Here is a 27,422-nt window from a genome sequence, read left to right as displayed (position 1 = left end):
ATGTCCTCGGGTGAGGATAAAAAAACAAAAAACAAAAAAATCAATATAAAACATAAAAATTAAAAAAATAACTTATTCTAAAATAATACAGATTAGGAGGGCACAGTGCACTGCTGGTGGAAATGTGAAATGGTGCAGCTGCTCTGGAAAACAGTCTGATGGTTTTCAAAAAGTTAAAAAGCTACCATGTGACCCACCAATTCCACTCTTAGATATGTACCCAAGAGAAATGAAAACATATGTCCATATAAAAGCTTATTTGTGAATGCTTATCACAGCCTTATTAATAATAGCCAAAAAATAGAAACAACTAAATATCCATCACCCAGTGAATGGATAAATAAAATGTGCTATGGCTATACAATAGAATATTATTTGGCAATAAAAAGGAATGAAGTACTGATACATGCTACAAAATGGATGAACCTTGAAAACATGGTAAGTGAAAGAAGTCAGACACAAAAGACTACATATTGTATGATTCCAGTCATATGAGATATCCAGAATAGGCAGATCCATAGAAATAGAAGGTAGATTAGTTGTTGCCAGCCTATGGGAGGAGAGAGGGATGGGGAGTGACCGATAATGGTATGAGATTCCTTTTGGGGACTGATGAAATGTTTTGGAATTAGATAGTGATCATTGCACAACCTTGTAAAATATACTAAAAACCACCGAATTATGCATTTAAAAATTGAGAACAGTAGTTTTTCATTGAGCTCTTAGGTCACTGAAGTGTGGATAGGCAGGATTTAGACATGTACAGAAGGAGTGATGGATTAAGGCTGAAAGAAAAGCAAAGGTAGGAAGATGTTCAAGAGTGGGGCAAGTATGAAGGAAGGTAGGCAGTTCAGGTTGTTAGTGAAGGAAAGTGGGTGTGAAGGGGAAGGTGGGATTGGGTTGGAGTGCAGAAGCTGTTGGAATGCCAAGATAACAGCTTTTCTGTGGGCTCTAGGGAGCCTTTAAAGGCTTGTTACCAGCCCACCAGTAATGTCTTGGTGATGGGCTTCTTGGATTTGATGCTTGTTGATAGTTATTATATTTCCTTTGTTCTTATTTTCACTCATGATTTGCTGTGCACCAACCAGATATTAGGTGTTACTTAACATTATTTCATTTACCTCTTGCCATAGCCCCATAAGAGTCAATATATCTCCCCATTTTTCAGACAAAGGAACCAAAGCTCATAGGTTGTTACCTTTAAAAAGCCAACCAATAAATGATGGAGCCTGGAGTCAACTCCAGAGCCAAGGCTATTATCACTCCCTCTCTGTACTTCCCTCCTCTCTCCACTCCATTTTCTTACCTTTGTCAAATTTTGCAGGTAGTAAAATTAATCCATGGAACCAATAGATCCTGACATTTTCAGCTAAACATTAAATAATTTTTAATTTCTTGGCTTCCAGAGCTCATTTCAAATCCTTTACCTCTCTATGCATATTAAGCCAGCTGTCACAAAGTCAAATTCACTACCAAAAGGGCAACTGTGAGATACCTTGGGTTAGTGTCAGTTGCTTAAATGTCTATAAAGCATTAAGAAGGTGTAAGTAGCTTCCCTAAAGAGCAGCTATTTATTTATTTTTTTCAATTTTATGAATTTATTTTTATTACAGATGTTTCTCCTTTTCCCCCCACCCTAGACACCCTCCTCCCCATCCTGCCCCCCACCCCACCCCAACATTGTTGTCTATGTCCATTGGTTATGCATACATGCATATAAGTTCTTTGGTTTATATCATCCACCCCCCCCCCAGCCCCCTTCTCTGAGGTCTGTCAGTCTGAAACGTACTCCTTTCTATGTCTCTGAGTTTATTTTGTTCATCAGCTTATTTTGTTCATTATATTCCACAAATAAGTGAGATCATATGGTATTTTTTTTTCCTCTGATTGGCTTATTTTGCTTAGCATAATGCTCCCCAGGTTCCTTCATGTCATCTCAAAGGATAAGAGAGCTTTCTTTCTTACAGCTGCATAGTATTCCATTGTGTATATATATGTACCACTGCTTTTTTATCCACTCATCTACTGATGGACACTTGGGCTGTTTCCAAATCTTACCAATTGTAAATAGTGCTGCTGTGAACATAGGGGTACATATATTCTTTCTGATTGGTATTTCAGGTATCTTAGGCTATATTGCTAGAAGTGGGATCACTGGGTCAAATGGCAGATCAATTTTTAATTTTTTGAGGAAACACCATATTCTTTTCCATAGTGGCTGCACCAATCTGCATTCCCAACAGTTGTGTACTAGAGTCCCCTTTTCTCCACACCCTCACCAGCACTTGTTGTTTGATGATTTGTTGATGGCAGCCATTCTGGCAGGTGTGAGGTGATACCTTACAGTTGTTTTAATTTGCATCTCTCTGATGATTAGTGACACTGAGCATTTTTTCATATGTCTCTTGGCCATTTGTATGTCCTTTTTGGAGAGGTCTATTTTGGTCCTCTGACCATTTTTTAATTGGGTTCTTTGTCTTCTTTTTGTTGAGTTGTATGAGCACTCTATATATTTTGGAAATTTACTCCTTATCTGATGTATCGTTGACAGTTATGCTCTCCCATATAGTGGGTTCCCTTTCCATTTTGATGGTTGTTTCTTTTGCTGTGCAGAAGCTTTTTAGTCTGATGTAGTCCCATGTGTTCATTTTTTCTTTTGTTCCTCTTGCCTTAGGCGTTGTATCGGTGAAAATTCTGCTGCGGATGATGTCTGAAAATTTATTGCCTACATTTTCTTCTAGGATTTTAATGGATTCATGAGTCACATTTAAGTCTTTTATCCATTTTGAGTTTATTCTTCTGTGTGGTGTAAGTTGATGGTCTAGTTTCAGTTTTTTGCATGTAGCTGTCCAATTTTCCCAACACCATTTATTGAAGAGGCTGTCTTTACTGCATTGTATGCTCTTGCCACTTTTGTCAAATATTAATTGAGCATAATGTCTTGGGTCAATTTCCAAGTTCTCTGTTCTGTTCCACTGATCTATATGCCTGTTCTTGTGTCAGTACCAGGCTGTTTTGATTACAATGGCTTTGTAGTAAAACCTGATATCCGGTATTGTGATCCCTCCAACTTTGTCCTTCTCTTTCAAGATTGCTGTGGCGTTCGGGGTCTTTTTTGGTTCCATATGAACTTTTGAAGTATTTGTTCTAGTTCTGTGAAATATGTTGTTGGTATTTTGATGGGGATTGCATTGAATCTTTAGATTGCTTTGGGTAGTATGGACATTTGAATGATGTTAATTCTTCCAATCCATGAGCAAGGTATTTGCTTCCATATTTTTATATCTTCCTTTATTTATTTTTTCAATGACCTGTAGTTTTCTGCAAATAGGTCCTTTACTTCTTTGGTCAGGTTTATTCCTAGGTATAGTAATTTTTTTTTCTGCAATGGTAAATGGGATTTTTGTTTGTTTGTTTGTTTCTCTTTTTGTAAGTTCATTATTGGTGTATAAGAATGCTGTTGATTTCTTGATGTTAATTTTGTATACTGCTACCTTGCCAAATTTGTTTATTAAATCGAGTAGATTTTTGATGGAGTCTTTGGGGTTTTCTGTATACAATATAATGTCATCTGCAAATATTGACAGTTTCACACTTCCTCCTTTCCAATTTGGATCCCTTTTATTTTTTCTTCATGTCTAATTGCTGTGGCTAAGGCTTCCAGTACTATGTTAAATAAGAGTGGTGAGCCCTGGCTGGTTTGGCTCAGCGGCTGGAGTGTTGGCCTGCGGACTTGAGAGTCCTGGGTTTGGTTCCCGCTAGGGGCACGTACCAAAAAAAAGAGTGGTGAAAGTGGGCATCCCTGTCTTGTTCCTGTTCTTAAAGGAAATGCTTTTAGTATTTGCCCATTTAGTATGATGTTGGCTATAGGTTTTTCATATATGGCCTTTATTATGTCGAAATATGATCCCTCTATTCCCACATTGCTGAGCGTTTTTATCAGAAATGGGTGCTGGATTTTGTCGAATGCTTTTTCAGCATCTATTGATATGATCATTTGGTTTTTATCTTTCATTTTATTTATGTGATGTATCATGTTTATTGATTTGCAAATATTGTACCAGCCTTGCATCCCTGGAATGAATCCCACTTGGCCATGGTGAATAATTTTTTTTAATGTATTGCTGGATCCGATTCGCTAATATTTTGTTAAGAATTTTGGCATCTGTGTTCATCAGGGGTATTGGCCTGTAGTTTTCTTTCTTTGTAGTGTCTTTATCTGGTTTTGGAATTAGAATTATGCTGGCTTCATAAAACAAGTTTGGAAGTCTTCCTTCTTCTTGAATTTTTTGGAATAGTTTGAGGAGAATGGGTGTTAGTTCTTTGAATGTTCGGTAAAACTCCCTGGTGAAGCTGTCCAGGCCTGGGCTTTTGTTTGCTGGAGAGTCTTGATTACATCTTCAGTTTCCTTAGTTGTTATTGGTCTGTTCAAGTTTTCTATCTCTTCCTGGTTCAGTTTTGGGAGACTATGTATTTCTAGAAATTTGTCCATTTCACTTAGGTCCAATTTGTTGCGGTATAATTGTTCATAGTATTGGTTAACAATCCTTTGTATTACTGTAGTGTCAGTTGCTACTTCTCTTTCATTTCAGATTTTGTTTATTTGGGTCCTTTCTCTTAGTTTTTCGGTGAGTCTAGCTAAGGGTCCATCAATCTTGTTTATATTTTCAAAGAACCAGCTCTTTGTTTCATTGATCTTTTGAATTGTTTTTGTTGTTGTTGTCGTTGTTTCTGTCTCCATGTTGTTTATTTCTGCTCTGAGCTTTACTATTTCTTTCCTTCTACTTGCTCTGGGGTTTTCTTTTTATTTGCTTTCTAGTTCTTTAAGTTGTGAGGTTTGTCAATTAGAAATTTTTCTTGCTTCTTGAGGTAGGCCTGTAGTGCTATCTATGAACTTCCCCCTCAGGACTGCTTTTGCTGCATCCCATAGGTCTTGTGTTGTTGTGTGTTCATTTTCATTGGTTTCCAGGAAGTTTTTAATTTCTTCCTTGATCTCCTTGGCAACCCATTCATTGTTTAATAACATGCCATTTAGCCTCCATGGGTTCAAATGTCTTTGTGTGTTTTTGTTGTAATTAATTTCTAGTTTCATGCCATTGTGATCTGAGAAGATGCTTGATGATTTTAGTCTTCTTGAACTTGTAGAGACTTAGTTTATGTCCTAACATGTGATCTGTTTTTAAGAATGTTCCATGTGCACTTGAGAAGAACGTGAATTCTGCAGTTTTGGGGTGTAATTCTCTGTAGGTATCTATTAAATCCATTTGATCTAGTGCATCATTTAGAGTCTCTTTTTCCTTGTTAATTTTTTTTCTAGAGGATCTATAAGAGCAGCTATTTAAATTTTGCCCTGGAGTCACCCTTTCTTTAGTAAAGTTGGAATTTGAAGGCCACTTAAGGAGGATAAAATAGTGAGAGAGCTCACAAGTAAAATAGCAAGTTCTTCATTAGACTTATCTTTAGAATATTCCTTTATTCTTTAAGGAATCAATTTATTTTAGTGGAACTACTTTGATGTAACAGCTGGAGGGGCACCCTGCTCTTACCTTTCTCTCCTAAACTAAAGAGCAAGCAGCCTACATTACCCTTCATTTCCAAAGAATTTATATGCATGTATGCATAACCAATGGACATAGACAACAATGCTGAGGGGGGTGGCGCAGCAGAATGGGGAGGAGGGTGTCTAGGGGAGGGGGAAAGGAGAAACATCTGTAACAAAAATAAATTAATAAAAGTTAAAAAAATAAAAATAAATAAAACTTCTAATCTTAACAGATGTGATTATGATGATTCTTGAAACTGTTCACATACTTAATAAACCTAATTATATTTTTATTAACCCTGACACAGTTCCTTTTGTTGCTGAATCATAAGTTTAACACTTTTAACTGAAGCATTAATTTCCCCTCTTTGGTCACATGGAGAACTTGGGCAATGGTGGAAAAGTGTAGTTAAATGACTTAGTTTTAGATTCTTACATTAGACTTTTTTTTTGTTGTTTAGATTTTACTTTTTTATTTTTTTAATTTTTATTTATTTTTGTTACAGATGTTTCTCTTCCCCTCCCCCCATTGACACCCTTGTTTACGCATACATGTGTATCAGTTCTGTGGTTTATCTCTTCCCTCCCCCCATGCCCACCTCTTCTGAGGTTTGTCAGTCTGCACCCACTTCCATGTCTCTGGGTCTATTAAACTTGGTTTTGTTTCCTGATCTTGTGGTATCTGTGCTGTCCCTGAAGAAGCTGGGAGGTTGGGAACAAACTGAGCCTAAGGGAAAGGATCGTGAACATTGAGCTATCCAAGACCTAATTAGGTCATCTCTCCCATCCAACTACCAGGGCATGACCACAAAATTTTTCTTTCTTAGCAGAAAGCTGTTTAGAAGCACTCTAGAACTTTATGTTCAACTTTTGTTTTCCATTATTACTAACCTGACTTTTAATGGGGACAGAAAGAATTGTAAAATATCTTCTTTTTTTTAAGATTTTTTTTACATTTTATTTTTTATTGATTTTTATTTTATTTTATTTTTTCCTTTATTGATTTCAGAGAGAGAGGAAGGGAGAGGGAGAGAGATAGAAACATTGATAAAAGAGAACATCAGTTGGCCACCTCCATAAAAGAGAACATCAGTTGGCCGCCTCCTGCATGACCCGCACTGGGGATTGGGCCCATAGCCTGGGCATGTGCCCTGACCAAGAATCGAACTGGCGACCTCTTTTTGCATCGGTCGACGCTCAACCACTGAGCCATACTGGCCGGGTTTTTATTGATTTTTAGAGAGAGAGGAAGGAAGAGGGAGAGGGAGAGAGAGAAACATTGATGTGATAGCAAAATATTGATGGGCCGCCTCTTGCATGCCCACCCACCGGGGATTGAGCCTGCAATCCAGACATGTGCCCTGACTGGGGATGGAACCAGCAACCTTTCAGTGTACATTACAACACCCCACCAACTAGGCCACATTAGCCAGGGCTTGCAAAATATATTTGGCCATTGATTTTTTTTCCTTGAGGTTTAAAAGATTTGTTCATTCATTCAACAAATGTTTATTGAGCACTTACTTTGTGGGAGGGCACTGTGGTCATGCACTGCCTTCGTGGAATTTATAGTCAGAGTGGGGGAGGACATGAAGGGGGTAAATAGTAATCAAATAATCACAGAAAAAATGTGAAATATGCTGTGAAGAAAAGTTACATCATAATAAGACAACCTGTCTGGGTCATTTTACCAGACAGAGATAAGCTGAAATCTGGGGGATAATTAGAAATTAATTTAGTAAACAAGGAAAGGAAGAATGTACAGGACTGAGGAAATAGCAATGCAGCAGTGCTATGACAGGGAGGGGCCTTGCAGACCTGAAGGACTTCGTGAATGCCTATATTCTATAAGACCCTTGGGATCAGTGAAGAAGGGATGGGCTGGGTGGACTCAATGTACCAGGCTCTAATCAGAGGACTGCTTTTCTCTCTTTCATTGAGCCTCCTCTAAAGATTTCATATGAAAACAAAGTTTTGCTACTTAAAAACAAAAAAGGATTAGAAAAATTACTGTCTTAGGCCATCTATCTGACCTAACAAGGAAGTTTTATAATACATGTCAGCCCTGGCCGGTTTGGCTCAGCGGTTAGAGCGGCGGCCTGCGGTCCAGAGAGACCCGGGTTCGGTTCCCGCTAAGGGCACGCACCTCGGTTGCAGTTTGTCCCGGGCTCTGGTTGGGTCGTGTGGGTGGCAGCCACTCGATGTGTCCCTTTCACGTCGATGTTTCTCTCTCCCTCCCTCCCACTCTATCTAAACAAAAATTGGAAAAATGTCCTCGGGTGAGGATAAAATATATATTATACATGTTATATGTAATGTGTCATGCCACACAACACTTTTCATCACCTTCTCCTTACCACTGTCAAAGAATATTGTCTCTTTTTAGCCTATTTTCATGAAATGCAGAGAGTATGTTTAGCTGTCTGTACAAATCTCTAAACTCAGTTGTCCAACACACAGCCTTTAGCCACTATAAAAAAAATTCTAATTGCAGATAAAAACATTGAAAAGTTGAAATCATTTGGAGTTATTTTAGACCAGTGGTTTTCAAATCTTTTTTTTTTTTAATTTTTTTAGCTGTAGGATTCATTTTTCAAATGAGATCTAATACGAAGATGTCAAAAACTCAAGTGCTCTTTATTTTCTTATTTGTGCCTTTTTTCTTATATTTTTCACATTTTCTAGTATAAACATTGCTTTTATAATCAGAAGATAATGTTTTTTAAATTATGTGGCTGTTTAGGAAAACTGAATCATTTCATGATAACAAGTTTCAGGGACTGGCACAGATTGAAGCAGATGGCTCCTTCTGTTGTAGTGCCCCCTGTTGACCTTTTCACAACTAGGGATTACTAATCACAGGATGACCATGGCTTTCTCACCATGAATTTATGTGATGACAGCAGAAACCTTACTGACAAACAGATGTTTTTCCCAAGCAGAGCTTTTCTTAATGAAATGATTGCTTAGAAACCAGACCATACTAATAACTTTTTAATATTTAGTTTGTAAAGTGATTCTATTTGCAAAATTATAAAGTCAGAGAATACTAATTAGATAAATTAAACATATCTTATTATTTCTTGTCTTGCAATTCAGCAACCAACTAGTTAAATTAGCAGCAAAATTTCACCCTGATGGGTCTATACAGGTGCTATTCATAATAAAGACATACAAGGAAAATGACATCTCATAGAGCCACCCTGCTCTACTCTTAACTGTGATTCTCCAGTGGCACAGCGTGTTGGATCTGTTACCAGTATGTATTAGAAGCTGTAACTTGGAACACTTACGAGAGGTTGTTGAGAGGATCAGTTAGGTCAGTAGGTCAGAAATTGTATGTAAAAATGTAAAAGTAACTTTATGTTAAGCTGAGTGACACAGCAGTAAAGGAGAGGCTTGGGAGGGAATATGCTTGTTTGGAATGAAAGTTTATAAATGGAAAATCTGGTATGCTGACTATTACTAAGACAGAGAAACCTCAAAATGAACCATATTTATCAGGTAAATCAAAACATTAAAATTCAAACTAGATGAAATTTGGAAGAAAATACATTTCTGTCTTTTATTTTCAGTAATGATGAGATAGCTCAGCTGAAAACAGCTATTTATCAGAGACCTCCTGAGGGTCTATGACTAGGTCTGGTCACTCCTGGAAGTTATAGGCCAAGTGTTTAGTGTGTATGTACATTTATCAAGGAGAAGGGACTCTTGTGGGAAATTTGTAGTATCTCTGCCTGGTTTCCATATGAAACTACAATTTAAGTCCTACAAGACATGGTTGCTGATTTCACAACAATCACATATTCTAAGCCAGTCCTAGTGCCTATCACAAAGACTTGCCTATCACAAAGACAATTGGCCAGGCTTAACTGAGGAAAAAAGGAGAATTTCAGAAATGTTTATATCTTGACTGTATCACTGCTTGGTGCCCAGAGCACAGAGCAAGTCTCCTGGTCCTAAGACATTGGACAATGTGAAACATCAGCCCTGTCTTATTAGAGCTTCAGGCCAGGTGACAATCCCCTGGGAGGCTTTGGCTCTCTCAAAACTAGTGAGAACCTGACGCATCAGTCAGCTTGCTGATTCTGCAGTTTCTCTTTGCATAGGCTTGAGGTGAATGCCAGCTGAAACTTAGAAAAAAAATGAATCCGGAGTTCAGGAGGTACTCCTCTTACCAGGACCACCCAGCTTGGGGTCTTTAGGAGTTGTAAAAGGTTTTATTTTCTTACCTTGATAGTCTAAAAGAGAACTACTTATTGTTTTCTGGGAAATCAGAGACTCCTGTTTTCTTTTTACCACTAAATGTTTCTTTTGATAACATAGAGAGAATGTTAATGTGAAACTCTTTGAAAGTTACATAAAGAGAATAAAATGAATAACATTCTGCTTATTTGTCAACCATGATCAGCTGACAGGTTAAGTTTCTCTGAACATGTAGAGCAGTGATTACTCTCAAAGAAGTGGTAATTGCTGTTTTCTTTTCCTTCCTTCTTCACTTATGCCTTCAGTCAGTATTAGAGCAGCTTTGTTCACGTATTTCTGTGCATAAAACAGAACCCTTGATCACTGTAGTGTTCTTGAGACTCAGTTTTTCTCAGCTCTGTGCTCTTACTCCTTCTTCTCTATTGCCCAGAGTTATTTGATAGAGACCGTCCTACCAAGGTGGACTCTAAGCTTACGGTGCTGTTTTGGGTTTTACTTTATTCATTTAAGGAAGGTAGTAGAATTAAGAGATTTAGGGGCTTTACAGTAGCCCATAAAGTTGTGGGGTGGAAGTGTTTCAAAATCACTGGTTAAAAACTGAAACTCATTAAAATCCAAGGTTTGGATTTCCTTTTGTATGGCTTCTCTGTCATCACTAATGGCAGCAGCATCTCAAGTTAGAGTCATTGGTGAATTTCATGAACATTACTACCTCCCTTTCTTTTTTTTTTAATCTTTACCCGAGGACATTTTTCCATTTTTTGTTCAGATCAATTGTGAGGGAGAGAGAGAGAAACATTGACGTGAAAGGGACACATCGAGTGGCTGCCACCCGCACGACCCAACCAATGTCGGGGACAAACTGCAGCCGAGGTACCTGCCCTTAGCGGGAACAGAACCCGGGTCTCTCTGAACCGCAGGCCAGTGCTCTAACCGCTGAGCCAAACCGGCCAGGGTACTACCTCCCTTTCTGACATGCTATATAAAGATACAAACTGGGAACAAAACAGTCCCTATGAAGCCCAACTGGACCCAGTAGAGGATTCTGCCTATTCATATGGGAAGCCATGTGCAAGGTGTATCTCCTTCCTTTGATCTTGGGGTCCGACAGAAAGTAAATTTTATGGAGTTAGGTTGACATCATATACTTGAAAATGAAAGGTTTGTATTTTTGGCGTTAGGATTGGCAAAACTTGTACTGTTCTAGCAGTTATTTCTCTTAGGTGAGCCCTGGGATGGCAGAGTGCAAGTTTGCAATTCTGGTCTGTCATGTGGCAGCTCTGTGTTCTTGGCCATATTTTTTACCCCTCTGTTCCTCAGCTTCTTCCTCAGTAAAACTAGGAATAATGGTAGTACCGCCCTCAAAGGATTGTCTGAAAGCATTAAATGGATAAATACATGTAAGGTGCGTAAGACTTTGCCGAGCCTAAAACAATAAATGTTAGGACTTTTTTACCATCTTTGCTATTTATTATAAAATTTGTAATAAATAAAATTTTATCTATTATAATATTTCATGATCCAAATGGCTTCCAGCAAATTAACTCTCCAAATGACAGTTAATGTTAACTGTCAGTAACTATAGATTATTCACTTAGTTTTTACTTTTTTCCTCCTTCAAAATGGGAATTAGAAAACAGTTTAAAGCAAATATATTGGCATCATTTTAGTGTTCAAATATATTATTTAGGTCCTGATTTAAAGAGATAGACACTAGGTACAGGTCTTATACATTTTTAGCTGTTACTTCATGGCTTATCAGCCTAACCCTGTTTTTTCCTCAGTCCTGAGTAGCACTCATTCATCTTGAATCTTTAGAAATGTGTTGGGGCTTGTCCACACTTAATACAATGTTGGAGCTTCAGAGAAACTTAACATCAAATTGGTATGCTAGATATTATCATTTACTCTAATTATAAAGGCAGCCCGGCTATTCAGTTGAGCTCCCCATACTTCCTTGATTTAATAACCAACTTCCCTGCTTTGTGTGACTTCCTGGATTCTTAGAGCTGAAGTTATTGCTAGTTTCCACCATAATGAGAGCTCTCAAGTGAAGCAGCTGAAGTAACCTACTAAAGGGTAGTATTTTCCTTGTTTTCAGTTCTACCTTTATTATCTTTGTGTCATTGAGCTACAGAGAAGACAATCACATGTTAGTGATTATCTTTTTGTAACCAGAAGGAAAATTTCCTTGTGCCTGACCTCTTCTGTTAGCCATCATTATTCTTTCAAACTAGAGTGTCCTCCACGGGTTAATATACATTTTATCTCTTTAGTTTTTTCAAAAGAACTTATTTTTATAAATTTACTTTGAACATAGTTTGTAAAGAGTCTAAAAGCTTATCCTCTGCCCTGCTTCTTACCCCCTCACAGTTCCAGTCTCCAGAGATGACCATTTCCCCTGCCCACCCCTTTGTAAGTAATTTTTTTCCTAGTAATTACCTCTTCATTTATAAAGAAAATGTTTATACAGATCTCTCTTGACTTAAAAACTTTTGGGCATTATCTACTTATTTTCTATACATTGAGTGAGGAATTAGCTCATGCACACACATATCCATCTGCATATGCCCACCTGTACCCCTTTTCCTCTTGCCTTTTCCCCATCACAATTTTTTTTTTGTTTTGTTTTTTGTTTTTTTTTTATCCTCACCCGAGGACATTTTTCTATTTTTTGTTCAGGTAGAGTTGGGGGAAGAGAGAGGAACAGAGAGAGAGAGAAACATCGATGTGAAAGGGACACATCGAGTGGCTGCCACCCGCACAACCGACCAGGGCCGGGGACAAACTGCAACCGAGGTACGCGCCCTTAGCGGGAACCGAACCCGGGTCTCTCAGGACCGCAGGCCGACGCTCTAACCGCTGAGCCAAACCGGCCAGGGCCCCATCACAATTTTGACTGCATTATTGGATAGCATTTGCTGCTAACTGTATGGATATTGTTCATTGTAGAGCCCAGTTCAGTCTTTCTTTCGTATATATTTGCTTAGTTTTCTTGTAATTATTACTAATTTATTCCAAATGATCCAATAGCTCAATCAAATACATATCGTTTTTACCCACCTTTGTTCTCTTTACTTCAACTTCAGCCTTTGACACCTATCTCATTCTCTTTATCCTTGTTTGTGGGTTTTTACTCTTTAATCATCAATTTAGTGAGATTTCAGGAGGAAGAGAATACAAATGTTTGTGGACATTCTGCCATGTTTGAGTGTGAATTTGTTTTTTACATTTTCACCTCTAAAAGAGGCTGTTCTATTTTTAAAAACCATGCCTCTTATCACAAATTTTTAAAAACTGATATTTATTTGTATTTGATAGGTAAATAAATGGTTCAACATTTATAAGGTACAAAAAAGATTCAGAATAAAAAGTATTTTTTCTCATACCTATCCCCTAAACTCCTCATTTTCTTACCCTAAAACAACCAATATCATTACTTTCTTGTGTATCCTTTCAGAACTGTTTTATGAATGATTTTCCCTATGTACACAAATTGTTGAATTCTGTACACATTGTTTTGCACCTTGCTATTCACTTAACAACAGACCTTAGAATTTGTTCCATATCAGTTCTTAAAAGCTTATTTATCTTTTGTAGATGCATTATATTTTGTTATATGAATGACCACAACTTAATCAATCCTCTATTAATGAACATTTCATTTGTTTTCAGTCTTTTCAAAGAGTGCCACAGTGATGATTTTGTACATAAGTAATTTTCTACTTGTGGTACGATATCTATTAGGATAAATTCCTAGTGTAGATTTTCTGACTTACCACAGAATTTAGATTTTTTTTTTTTTTTTTTTTTAATCCTCACCCGACGACATTTATCTTTAGACAGAGTGGGAGAGAGAGAAAGCAAGAGAGAGGGAGAGAGAGAAAGAAAAAGAGAGAGAGAAACATCAATGTGAGAGAGACACATCTATTGGTTGCCACCCGCACAACCCCAACTGGGGCCGGGGACTAAGCACAACTGAGGTACGTGCCCTTGGCCAGAACTGAACCTGGGACTCTTTAGTTCACAGGCCAACACTCTGACCACTGAGCCAAACTGGCCAGGGCCAGAATTTAGTGTTTTTTTTTTATCCTCACCCGAGGACATTTTTCCATTTTTTGTACAGATAGAGTGGGAGGGAGGGAGAGGAAGAGAGAGAGAGGGAAACATCGATGTGAAATGGACACATTGAGTGGCTGCCACCCGCACGACCAACCAGGGCCGGGGACAAACTGCAACCGAGGTACATGCCCCTAGCAGGAACCGAACCCGGGTCTCTCCGGACCGCAGGCGGACGCTCTAACCGCTGAGCCAAACCGGCCAGGGCGAGAATTTAGATTTTTAAATATAATAATTTTCTTACAGCTGCAAGACAGAGTCCGTGAAATATGAAATGCTTGATTTGTTTTCCCATTCAAATGACAAAAATCATTTTCTCCCTCCTTCCACTCTTATCCTGCAGGGACAACCAGAACAGATTTGGTCGTAAAAAGAAACTGACACTTTTCTCTTGGCAATAGATTTCCCTTTACATTCAAGATGTACTATATTTTTTACCTTTTTCTTCTATTCTAAAAACTTAAAAGGGTAGATATGAAATATTTTCTTACAGTTTTTTATAACAACTTTTTGAGATATAATTGGCATACCTAAGACAATTCACCCACTTTAAGTATACAATTCAGTGAGTTTTAGTATATTCACAGAGTGAGTAAACCATCACAATCAATTTTAGAATATTTTTATTGTTCCAGACAGAAACTCTATATCCACCAGCAGTCACTCCCTATTTCCCTCCAACTCCCACAGCCCAGGGTAACCACTCAATCTGCTTTCTGTCTGTAAATTTGCCTATTTTAGATATTTCATCTAAATGGAGTCACACAGTATGTGTCGTTTTGTATTTCTTATAGTTTTTCAGCAGAAATACCTGAGAGGTTTGAGTAGGTGTTTTTCCAGATTGATGTGCGATTCGGGATGTAGGCGGTTATCTGCCTAGGAGGGAATGAGGCAGGTTAGTTTTGAAGTGGGATGGCTTAGCAGGTACTTGGGATAGGGCCAGTCAGCAAAGACATTTTTAAAAAATTGATTTTAGAGAACGGAAGAGAGAAAGAGAAACATCAATGTGAGAGGGAAACATTGATCAGTTGCTTCCTGCATATACCCCAACCCAGGACTGAACCTGCAACCGGGATATGTGCCCTGACTGGGAATTGAATCTGCCACTTCTTGGTGTACAGGACGACACTCCAACCAACTGAGCCACCTGGCCAGGACAGTAAAGACATTTAGAATTAGGCTGTCTTTCCTACATGTAAGCATGCTGTGTAAGGTGAGACTGCACCTAAACTACTGTCACTGTTGAAGATCTGCAAAGTCACTGAGCAGCTTGCTGAGGGATCATCTTGAAGTGAACACTATTTTGAACAGAATACATTTCTGGATTTATAATGAAAGTCATTGGGAGAAAAAAAAAAAGCAGTCATTTTACAAAGTTGATTGTCTCTGTTTTGTTGTATAAAATACTTTTGATAATATTTTAAGTTAATTTGCCTATGCATATTATCCTACACTTTGCCCCAAAACACAGGTCAGAATGCTTTTATGAACTCTTGTCAGTTTGTTTTATCTTTACCTACTGAGTATCTTATTTGTTATACCACATCTTGAAATGCATAGTTATTTTCCTGAGAGTCAGAGCAGGAGCAGCTATCTCTCACACAATCATTTGCCTCTTAGGGCCAAAGGGATTGATGTGTCATGTTTCCTTGAAGCCTGTGCTGACCCAGAAATTACCTCATTTTCAAATTACAAAGGAATTATCAAGTGTGAGGGGCCAAGGTTCATATGAAGGTTATGGCCATGTTTCCGCAGTTGTCAAAATTCAGAAAACTTTTCAATTAAGAAACAAAAACCGCCACACAAAATCTCATCTCTTTAAATCATTACACAGTCTTAACCATCATATATGATTCTCTGCACTGGTTGGTATAATAGTTAAGAGAGAACTTCCCTTGTCCTCTGTGGATTTATAAACTCCTAGGTGGCAACTGTATCCTAGAAGGTAAAACTCAAACAGTCAGAGGGTCATTTGGCAGCAGTCTTTGGAGCGGGCCAGCAGGAAGATAAACAATTGCTAACATGGGACTGTGGGAAGCAAGGAAACTGTACTTTGTTATTTGTAGTCTTTTTATGCAAGATGGGGAGAATTTAAAACTCCCTGGTGGAATTAAAAGTTTGGCATTATAGGAGAAGTAAAAAAAAAAATCTGAAATTAAATAAAAATATATCTAAAGAAGGCCGTGTTAGGATTACTTTGGTTGAAAAAAATCCAATGGGCATACACATAAAGGATATCTATTGGCTTATGTATCCAAAGATTCTAGTGGGTAGGAGTACAGTCGGATCCAGGGGCTCAAAGCAAGTCATCAGGTCTCTTCCTTTTCTTCCCTCTCTTGGCTTGCCCCTCTTCTGTGTTGGCACCATTTTGTTTTTTTGTTTTTGTTTGTTTGTTTGCTTTATTTTCTTTATCCTCACCCAGGACATTTTTCCATTTTTTGTTCAGATAGAGTAGGAAGAAGAGAGAGAGAGAGAAACGTCGACGTGAAAGGGACACATCGAGTGGCTGCCACCCACACAACCTAACCAGGGCCGGGGACAAACTGCAACCAAGGTACATGCCCTTAGCGGGAACCGAACCCGGGTCTCTCTGGACCGCAGGTCGATGCTCTAACTGCTGAGCAAGACTGGCCAGGGCATGTGTTGGCACCATTTTGGAGTGGGCTTTCTCCTCTTGGGACCACTGGCAGTTTCAGGTTAATAACTTGAACAGGAAACAAAAGTGAAAAGAACTTATCTTTCCCAGTAGTTCCAATGTGGACTCCAGAATTGAATCGCAGTGTTCATTCTTGAACTAATCATTGTGGTGGGGATGGGATGAAAAATCTTTTTTTTTTTTTATCTTCACCCGAGGACATTTTTCCATTTTTTGTTCAGGTAGAGTGGGAGGGAGAGAGAGGAACAGAGAGAGGGAGAGAACCATCGATGTGAAAGGAACACATCGAGTGGCTGCCACCCGCACAACCGACCAGGGCCAGGGACAAACTGCAACCGAGGTACGCGCCCTTAGCGGGAACCGAACCCGGGTCTCTCAGGACCGCAGGCTGACGCTCTAACCGCTGAGCCAAACCGGCCAGGGCAGGATGAAAAATCTTAACTGGCCAGCCTGGGACTGAGTTCACATGTGGAGGAAGAGAAAGTAGGATGTTAGCTCCACTCCAACCACATAGGCTGAGAGTGGAGCTTCAAGAAGGGATACTTACCAAAGGAACACCAGGTGCTGTTACCAAGAAAGCAGGTAGATGCTGTGTGCAGACAAGTTTGCCTGCTACATAGAGGAAATCAGGAACTCATTTGGAAGTAAACAGAAGGATAATATGATCATAGAAGTAATGTTCTCTGCCAAAGAGTAATGAAAGAAAATAGGCATAAACAATAGTAGGAGAGATTTTAGTAGTACATGTGCTTTAGAAAAGCTAGATATAGATTAAAGTTTTACAGAGCAAATCCCATTTTCCCACTGATTTCCATTATAAAGTCACAACATATATTTACAAAAGGAAGCAAATTAACCAGGTTTTTTTAGTTGGGAACTTTTAATGGAAAAGTAGTTATGATAGCAACAGGTCTATAATATGTACGAGGCCTTGTAACATATCAGTTATACAACGTCTACTAGAATTGTAGTCACCAATTACCAATTCACTTTTCCTTTGGGACTCTTACAGAACTTGGAAGCTTTTTCCTTTACTTGGAAGCTTTTTCCTTTCTCTCCCTTGGTAAACAATTCATTTATCCTTTTCTTAAGCTACAGACCCTTTTCCTTTGCTAAGATGTTTCTAATTCCACCTTGGACCTCCAAGAAGTTGTCCATTGTTTTACATAATAGAGCTAACTACAAATGCAGGGTCACATTTTGCCAATAGGGAAGTTATCTAATTCAGGTTCTGCCATAGCCTGAAACTCCCTTAAAAGCAGAACTTCTGTTTGTATAAAATTGGAGGCTACATAAAGAGAACTGTGGCTTAGGACCACCTGCAGAGACTTTCCAGGCTTTTCCCAAAGCAATAAAAAGGTGGGGAGGGCAGAAAAGAGTATGGGCAGACAGGTACAGCCCTCAGCAGGTGCTCCACCTTTGTGTATATCTGATTTATAAGAGAATGGAATCATAACCTTAACATAGAAAATGGTAAGTAGACTTTGCCTGCAAGATTGTCAAGTTTAAACAGGAGAATGGTAAACTCAGGTAAAAAATAATTACAGATTTCTCAAACATTTATATTACTCCACCATCTTCCCTTTTTTTAATTCCTAAAATTAATATCAAGACTATTCATTCATTCACTCATTTAACAAATAGTTATTGAACACCTGCTATGTGCTGGCAACCTTTCAGGCATTGAAGCTATAGCAGGAATAAAACAAACCCTTGACTTTGTAGAGTTCACATTCCAACAAGGAGAGCAGTCAGTAAATAGCAATATATAACATGTCAGGTAATATTAAGTGCTGAGAAGAAAAATGAAGCAGGGTAAGAGGGATAAGGCAGAGGGACAAGTAAGGCAGTCAGTCTACTCTAAGAACAGCAAGGAGTCCAGAGTTGCTAGACCACAGGGAGCAAGGGAGCATGGTAAAAGATGAGGTCAGAGAGAAAGCAAAGGCAGATGGGGATTGGGAGCTGCTCATATTCAGGGGAGAAGGGAAAACCATTGAGGGATTTGGACCGAAGAATTATGGAACCTGGTTTATGTTTTAACCAGAAAGTTCCAGCTGCAATTAGGGAATAGGGTAGAAGGAGGAAAACCAATTAAGAGATCACTGAAAAACACCAGGCCAGAGATGATGGACCATCATCCGAGATTGAGGTGGACATGGTAAGAGCATTATCATCCTGGATATATTTTGAAATTTATATTTCCTTCCTGTGTTTGTTTTTCTTTTCTTTAGAAGTATACAAGCTTTCCCACCACATACCCACCCAACCCCAGTAATGAAATTTGTAGTTATATGCTTTGAGACCAGGGGCTTTATTTCTGGTCCTGTCTTAGGTCATATCTCTCGTCCTCCCGCCACCCCTCTAAAGTTGGCTTGATATGGAGCTGGACACAGATAATGATACCACTGTTGCAGATTACCCAGTTGGGGGGCACTGGCATGATGGGAGAGGGGAGATGCAAGAGCAGGATCTTCCCTATTGCTGATCAGGGAACTCAGCCATAAGTACATATCTACTACTGATCGTGCCCAGGTGCTCTGAAGATATTTCTTTGTGGAAATTGCTCTTATGATTGACAGTTTTATGGAGAGAACTCATTCTGGAATGGAGAACTACAGCAGAGACAGAAATCACTGCTGTGCTTCAGGCTGAAGTGTTGGTAGGGATGATAGTAGTCATAGAACCTTAAAGTCTCAGAATCAGGATTCCTAAAAGGCATTTAATCCAGTCTTCTCCTGCTGTTGTGTGAATCCCTGCCATGATTGTGATCATCTACCTCTGCTTCAAGAGTCTTTAATTCATAGATCATGGGATGTCAGTGCTGGAAGTGATCTTAGAGATCATATAAGGCTGGGACTAGAAGAATTGACTCTGAACTCCCAGACCCATGTTCTTTTCCACTCTCTATGGTGTCACTTCAAATAAAGGGCAGCCCTTGCTGAGAATTACAGAGGTGGGTTTAAATGTCTCTGTGTTCATCCCATCACAGGCTGTTGGGTTTATTTGCCTTTCAATCCTAAAGAGTAATGAATTCTCTTTTTACTTTCAACCCCAGGAATTGCTCTGCTCTCAGATGCATACCCTGAGAAAATCTTACTTGGCCTGTTGGCTCAGTATGACAGCAGTAAAGACAAGCACACGCCAGAGACCAGAATGAAAGTCGGGGAAGTCCTGATGCGAATTGTCAGGGCATTAGGTAAGTTTTCTTGTTCCATCCATCTGAAACAGGGTAGAGGAGCAGTCTAGCTTTGGAACCAAAGTCTATATACCTGGAGGATTGGTATGCTACTGCAGCGAGGATAGGGATGTTCCTAAACATCTTGCAATGCACAGGATAGCCCCCTACAACAAAGAATGATCTGGCCCAAAATGTCAAGAAGGCGCCTTTGGATAGATCCTCTTCTAGAACTCATGTGGGCCATTCTGTTTCTGCTTTAACATCACTCAGATGTGTTAGTTAAATCCAGGACTGCCATGTACAGTTATTCAGGTTGTTCACAGCTATAAAAGCTCTAAGAGGCATCATTATACGAACAGCATGCCCTGGAGTTATATAATACTCAACCTGTGCAGTCATCCTGGTGGCCTTGACATATCTCAGTTACAAATTAGATTGCCATCTCATTGAACAGATTTTAAAAAGTTATTCCTTCCCTTCATAATATAATTACAAATACTTTTGGATGTGAAAGCTTCTGCTTGTGGCTAATTTTATCTGTTTTATACCAATCTCATGACCATAATGTTTTAGTGGATAGCCTTTTCTGGAACTATCTGCTAAATATGGGAGTGTGTCCTCATTAGAGCCTGTGGCCACCTTTGAGGTGCTGATATATGCCTCCTGTGCTTTTTCTGGCCTTCCTTTTACATTTAGTGGACCATAAGAACTAAAGTATATTTTTAAATTATCCCTTATATTTAGGGAATATTTTATATTTTTTGCTAATATGTAGTTTTCATTCTAAGGAAAAGAGAGAAAAATGAATGAAATTGCTTTTTTTTTTTTTTTTTATCCTCACCCGAGGACATTTTTTGTTCAGATAGAGTGGGAAGGAGAGAGAGGAAGAGAGAGAGAGAGAGAAACATCGATGTGAAAGGGACACATCGAGTGGCTGCCACCCGCACGACCAACCAGGGCCGGGGACAAAGTGCAACCGAGGCACATGCCCTTAGCGGGAACCGAACCCGGGTCTCTCGGGACCGCAGGCCAATGCTCTAACCGCTGAGCCAAACCGGCCAGGGCTGCTTTTTAATTTGTATGTGTCTATCATTTGAATCCTGAACTTGGATCGGAAGTCTGTGGTGGAGCCCTGGCCAGTTTGGCTCAGCTTTTGAGCATCAGCCTGTGGACCAGAGACTCCCGGGTTTGGTTCCTGCTAGGGCACGTACCACAAAAAAAAAAAAAAAAGAAGTCTGTGGTGGAAAAAACACTTTCCACCTCTGCCCATAGTAATACCCAAACATTCTCTGGATTCTAATTTAATTTCCTGCTTCTGTCAAGTTCTGTGTCATATAAATTTCTAGGTTATTTGGTAGCTCTTCCCAATGATCAAAGTTTTGTTTTGTTTTTATCTTGAATATACTTTTTTTTTTTGTCTTGGGGGCAGTGGCATCAAAGTAGTTCGGTTCAATAACAGTTTTAAATACCTATAGAATGGTAGGTTCTGTTCTAGGGACTAGAAATAGGAGCATGAAAAAGCATAGTCTCTTCCTGAAGGGAGCTTACAGTTTAGTAGAAGAGGTCAACTCATACACAAGTCATCTTGTAAAGTGACAGGCCTATGGAAGGTATTATGGGAACACAGAGGAAATGGTCTTGTTTGTCCTATTACTTTGTCTTTTTTTTTATTTTTTATTTTAGAGAGGCAGGAAGGGAGAGAGAGAGAGAACCATCAATGTGAGAGAGAAACATTGATTGGTTGCCTCCTGTACACACCCCAACTGGAGATTGAACCTTTAACCTAGGTATGTGCCCTGACTGGGAATCAAACCCATGACTTTTCCAGTGCACCGGATGACACTCCAACCCACTAAGCCACACCACCAGGGATTTTCTGTCCTTTTTCTTCTCGAGACACAGTTGAATGTGGCTATAGGCAACATTAGTTCCTTATCATAATCACAGCACAGCAGGGCAACTTTTGAAAAATAAATTTTGTATGATAATTTTCAGAAAGTCTCATCTCACAGCATAGGCCTAAATTAAGGTAAAAAGTAAGTTGGCGCCCTGGGCGGTTTTGTTCAGCGGTTAGAGCGTCAGCCTGCGGACCAATGAGTTGCGGGTTCGATTCCAGTCAAGGGCACGTACCTCAGTTGAGATTTGTCCTGGCCCTGGTTGGGGTCGTGCAGGAGGCAGCCACTCGATGTGTCCCTTTCACATTGATCTCTCTCTCTCTCTCTCTCTCTCTCTCTCTCTCTGTCTCTTCCTCTCTCCCATTCTATCTGAACAAAGATGGAAGAAAGTCCTCAGGTGAGGATGAAAAAAAAGATAAGTTGGATGTGTGAATAATTGGACACCAGTCCCAGAGTTTGGCATTCATAGATGTCAATAGCAATAAACAACAGTCAAGGATTAGAGTTCACATATTTTAAAATGAGAGTTTTTCATCACAATTCAGATGATCAAATGAAATGCCTGTTGCCAAATCTGCCTGGGTTAGCATCGGTATAGTTTAATTCAACAAATATCTACATTAATATAAGTTGGAAATACTAATCTGGCCAGAGTTGAAGGTTGAAGCCCAGGCTGAATAACTATTTATTTCTCTTCCTCCTTTTTTATCCTTCCTCATGTCAATTTTTTTTCAGAAGTGTAAGTTTAAAATCTATTTATGAACCTTGTTCCTCCTAATTATATCAGTAATAAATGGTAATTTGGGAAAATAGTAAAGAGTATTTTTAAAAAACAAAGTAATCATTGATAGTATTACCATTCAAAAGTAACCATTCTTTGTTTACTTTTTTTTTTAACATTTTTTTCTTTATTGATTTTAGAGAGAGAGGGAGGGGGAGACAGAGAGAGAGAGAAACATCGATGAGAGAGAACATCAATTGGCTGCCTCCTACATGTCCCCCACTGGGGATTGGGACCACAACCTGGGCATGTGCCCTGACTAGGAATCGAACTGGTGACCTCTTGGTGCATGGGTTGATGCTCAACCACACTGGCCAGGCTTTGTTTACATTTTGATATTTCCTTCTAGTTTTCTTTTTTCTCAGAATTACAATTATACTGTATATATACTGCATTTTTTCATTTAACATTATTTAAAAGCACTTTTCTGTGTCATTAAAATTTCTTGAAAATATAAAATTTATTGGTTATACTATAGTCAGTAATATGAATTTATTATAATATTTAATTATCTTCTAGAAAGCTACTATTGTTTTATTGGGTTGTTTCCAGTTCCTTTCTTTATGAGGAACTTTTTAAGGATTATGAGAAGTGTGCTACTGATTATTCTTATACATAAATCCTTTTGGTGAATCTTGGATTCTTTTTTTAGGATTGGTTCCTGTAAGGGAAATTACTAGGTCCAAGTATATACATGCTTTTAAGGCTAAGTTACTCTCCAGAAATGTGCACTGTTGTTAGCAATGAATTAGATGGCTAATTTCTCATACAGAAAAATTATTCCATGGCTTCAGACCAGATTTCTAACTCTGACCAGCCGTCTCCAAAATGTGTATCTTTGTTCCCAGAATGAATGGAGGAACCTGTCAGAAAATGTGGTGGATGGGTGAGCTGATGAAAGAAAGGAGGAGGTGAGGGGAGGGAGTGATTGATGGAAGTGTGGATGCATGACTCACTCAACTCATTGTTGCTCTAGAACAGTGGTTCTCAACCTTTTTGATGCTGCAACCTTTAATATAGTTCCTCATGTTGTGGTGACCCCCAACCATAAAATTATTTTTGTTGCTACTTCATAACTATAATTTTGCTACTGTTATGAATTGTAATGTAAATATCTGATATGCAGGATGTATTTTCATTGTTACAAATTGAACAGAATTAAATCATAGTTATTAATCACAAAAACAATATTTAATTATATATTGTGAAGTATTTATTTCTCTGGATCGCAGGCCGTCGCTTTAACTGCTGAGCCAAACCGGCCAGGGAAAATATTTATTTCTAATTACAAATAAATGAAATTTTGTCTTTAAGCATGGTGGAGCATGGGTAACAATCTTAATATAATAACAGTAAACTACATAGCTACATTTTGCAACAGTATGCGTAAAAAGCCAACCTCAGAGTGAAGGTTGAGATTGCTTCTTTCTCACAAGATCAGAAATTCTCAGGGCAGTCTTTGCAAGAGCACAGCGAAGATCATCTTCCACAAGTCTACTTCTGTATTTAGACTTGATAACCAACAAGCTGAAAAACCCTATTTTACAAAGATATGTTGTTGGAAATAGAAGAAGAAGGTGTAACACAGTCTAAGACAGAACAGGATATGACTGCAAACACTTAATCCAGAATTTTGTGACTGGCATTGTAGAGAAATCAGTTCTCACTGCATCGCTGTTAATAAGTTCAATGAACTCCTCTTATGCTGTCTCAGGAATATCTTCAACTTTGACTGTGAATGGGCTTCTGGCAAGTGCAAATGGGGTGTCAGGTAGATTCGGAAAGTACGATGAAATTTCGTCTCCAAGCATATGCAAGTGTTCTTTCACAGAAACTATCATCGTAATCCTTTTGTCTGGTTCAATGTCATGTTCCTCAAGGAAAGCAGATAAGGTGGGCAACGTGTAAATTTTATTTTCATCCTTTTTTTTTTTTGTTACCAAAGCTGAAGTTTCATTTGGAATGATCAGATCTTTTCAGACAAATCGAGGCATGTTGCATTTGGTCCTTGCAGTGATAAATTTAACTCATTCAAGATGGCAAAGATGTCAACCAAGTGAGCTATTTTCTGCAGTTCCCTTTTATTGCTGAAAAGTACTTCAAATACTGCAGTCTTGCTTTATGATTAAAAAAACGTTTTGAGTTCATCACGAACCTCAAAAATACATTTTAAAAGTTTTCCTGTCGACAGCCATCTCACTTCAGTGTGAAATAGCAGAGCATTGTTCGGCATCAAACTCATTGCACAGTTGTGAAAAGTGTTGACTGTTTCAAGTGCTTGCCTTTACAAAATTGACAGAACTTATGACGCTGTTCATTGCTTCTTGTAACTCTTTTCTTCTTTCTTTTTTTTTTATCTTTATTGTTGAATGTGTTACAGATGTTCCTCATTTTTTCCCCATTGACCCCCTCCTCCCCGCTGCCACCCTCCACCTGCCTTTTCCCACACTGTTGTCTGTGTCCATTGGTTATGCATATAAATTCTTTGGTTTATTTCTTCCTATCCCCCAACCCCCTTCCCTTTGAGGTTTGTCAGTCTAGCAACCCATTTGTACTTCTTTTTTTTTTTTTTTTTTTTTTTTTTTTTTTTTTTTTTTTATCCTCACCCGAGGACATTTTTCCATTTTTTGTTCAGGTAGAGTGGGAGGGAGAGAGAGGAACAGAGAGAGAGAGAAACATCGATGTGAAAGGAACACATCGAGTGGCTGCCACCCGCACAACCGACCAGGGCCGGGGACAAACTGCAACCGAGGTACGTGCCCTTAGCGGGAACCGAACCCGGGTCTCTCAGGACCGCAGGCCGACGCTCTAACCGCTGAACCAAACCGGCCAGGGCCCATTTGTACTTCTTAATCCCTTCACCTTTTTCATCCATTCCCCCAACCCCCCTCCCATCTGGCAACCAACAAAATGTTCTCTGTATCTACGAGAATGTTTCTGTTCTGCCTGTTCATTTTGTTTGTAGATTCCATTGTTGATAGATATGTATTCATTGCCATTTTGTTTGTTCATGTATTTTATCTTTTTCTTCAAAAAGACCCTTCATCATTTCATATACTAACGGTTTGGTGGTGATGAACTCCTTTCACTTTTTCTTGTCTGGGAAACTCTTTATATGGCCATCGATTCTAAATGACAGCTTTGCAGGATAGAGTAATCTTGGTTGTAGGTTCTTGCTTTTCATCACTCTGAATATTTCTTGCCACTCCCTTCTGGCCTGCAAAGTTTCTTTTGAGAAATCAGCTGACAGTCTTATGGGAACTCCCTTGTAGGTAACTAACTGCTTTTCTCTTGCCACTTTTAAGATTCTCTCTTTGTCTTTAACATTTTGCATTTTGATGATGGTGTGTCTTGCTGGGCCTCTTGGGGTTCATCTTGTTTGGGACTCTCTGTGCTTCCTGGACTTGTATGTCTGTTTCCTTCACCAAGTTAGGAAAGTTTTCTGCCATTGTTGTTTCAAATAGGTTTTCTTTTTTTTTTTTTGTTACAGATATTTCATCTTTTTTACCCCATTGGCAACCCCCTCCCCACCCCACCCCCACCCCGTCCCCGGCTTAGATGTCCATGTCCATTGGTTATGCATACATGCATATAAGTTCTGTGGTTTATCTCTTCCCACCCCCCCACCCCCTCTTCTGAGGGATGTCAGTCTGTGCCCTACTTCCATGTTTCTGGGTCTACCGTATTCCTCAGACTGTTATGTTCATTATATTCCATATATAAGTGAGATCATGTGGTATTTGTCTTTTTCTGCTTGGCTTATTTCACTTAGGATAATACTTTCCAGGTCCCTCCATGTCGTCTCAAAGGATAAGAGATCTTTCTTTCTTACCGCTGCATAGCACTCCATTGTGAATATGTACCAAAGCTTTTTTATCCATTCGTCTACTGATGGACACTTGGGCTGTTTCCAGATCTTAGCTATTGTAAATAGTGCTGCTATGAACATGGGGGTACATATATTTTTCCTGATTGGTGTTTCAGGCTTCTTAGGATATATTCCTAGAAGTGGGATCACTGGGTCAAATGGAAGTTCAATTTTTAATTTTTTGAGGTAACACCATATTGTTTTCCATAGTGGCTGCACCAGTCTGCATTCCCACCAGCAGTGTATTAGAGTCCCCTTTTCTCCACACCCTCGCCAACACTTGTTGTTTGATGTTTTGTTGATGGCGGCCATTCTGACAGGTGTGAGGTGTCAAATAGGTTTTCAATTTCTTGTTCTCTCTCTTCTCCTTCTGGCACCCCAAGATGTGAATGTTGGCACGCTTGAAGTTGTCCCAGAGGCTCCTTACACTCTCCTCATTTCTTTGGATTCTTTTTTCTTTTTGCTGTTCTGATTGGGTGTTTTTTGCTTCCTTAGATTCCAACTCTATGGTTTGCTTCTTGGCTTTACCTACTCTACTATTGAATCTGTGTAAATTATTTTTTATTTCAGTTAGTGCCTCCTTCATTTCTGACTGTGCATCCTTCATTTCTGACTGGTCCTTTTTTATGCTCTTGAGGCCCTCACTAAGTTCACTGAGGTTCTCACTAAGTTCATTGAGAATCCTTATAAGTAGTATTTTGAACTCAGCATCTGTTAGGTTGCTTATCTCCATTTCGCTTAGTTCTTTTCCTGGGGTTTGGTTTTGTTCTTACATTTGGGACCTCATGTTGGCTGTCTCCCTGTGTTTGCTTCTATGTATTACTTAACGAGAGGTATGGGGCTACCTGATTCCAGATGCTGCTTGTTTGAAAGAATTTAGGAAAACCTGAAGCAGGATCCAAGACAGGCCAATCTTATTGTTAAGCAACTGGCAACAGCTTTGGTGGGCCTGAAAGTTGGGTGGGGCGGGGCTTCAGGGAATCACCAGGGCGGGGCAACCAGTGTGAGCCAGGTTGCTGGAGTCCTAGATATGGCGGCTCTGCCGCCTCAGGGAAGGGCTCACCAAAGGAACAAAGGCCTCTGACAGCACATCTGCCCAGGAGAAAGCCCCCTCTCCTGTCCTCACTCCAATGCCAAACAGCTCAGTTCTTCCCTGTATGTCTGGCACCCCTCGAGC

At 39.2% G+C, this 27,422-nt stretch overlaps 1 protein-coding gene across 1 annotated transcript in view; it reads left to right on the top strand.

Moving 5' to 3' along the window:
- The window catches only part of TANGO6 (transport and golgi organization 6 homolog), a 206,405-nt gene that overhangs the window by 92,180 nt on the left and 86,803 nt on the right, over positions 1-27,422 (top strand). The window contains exon 15 of the mRNA XM_036275427.1: positions 19,579-19,719. Within this exon, the coding sequence (XP_036131320.1) occupies positions 19,579-19,719 (141 nt within the window). The remainder of the gene's footprint in view (positions 1-19,578; positions 19,720-27,422) is intronic.

The sequence above is a fragment of the Molossus molossus genome, unplaced genomic scaffold (genome assembly GCF_014108415.1).
Source record: "Molossus molossus isolate mMolMol1 unplaced genomic scaffold, mMolMol1.p scaffold_m16_p_21, whole genome shotgun sequence".
NCBI classification, from domain to species: Eukaryota; Metazoa; Chordata; class Mammalia; order Chiroptera; family Molossidae; genus Molossus; species Molossus molossus.
The sequence above is the reverse complement of the archived record's forward strand: the minus strand, read 5'-3'. Positions and strand labels throughout refer to the sequence as shown.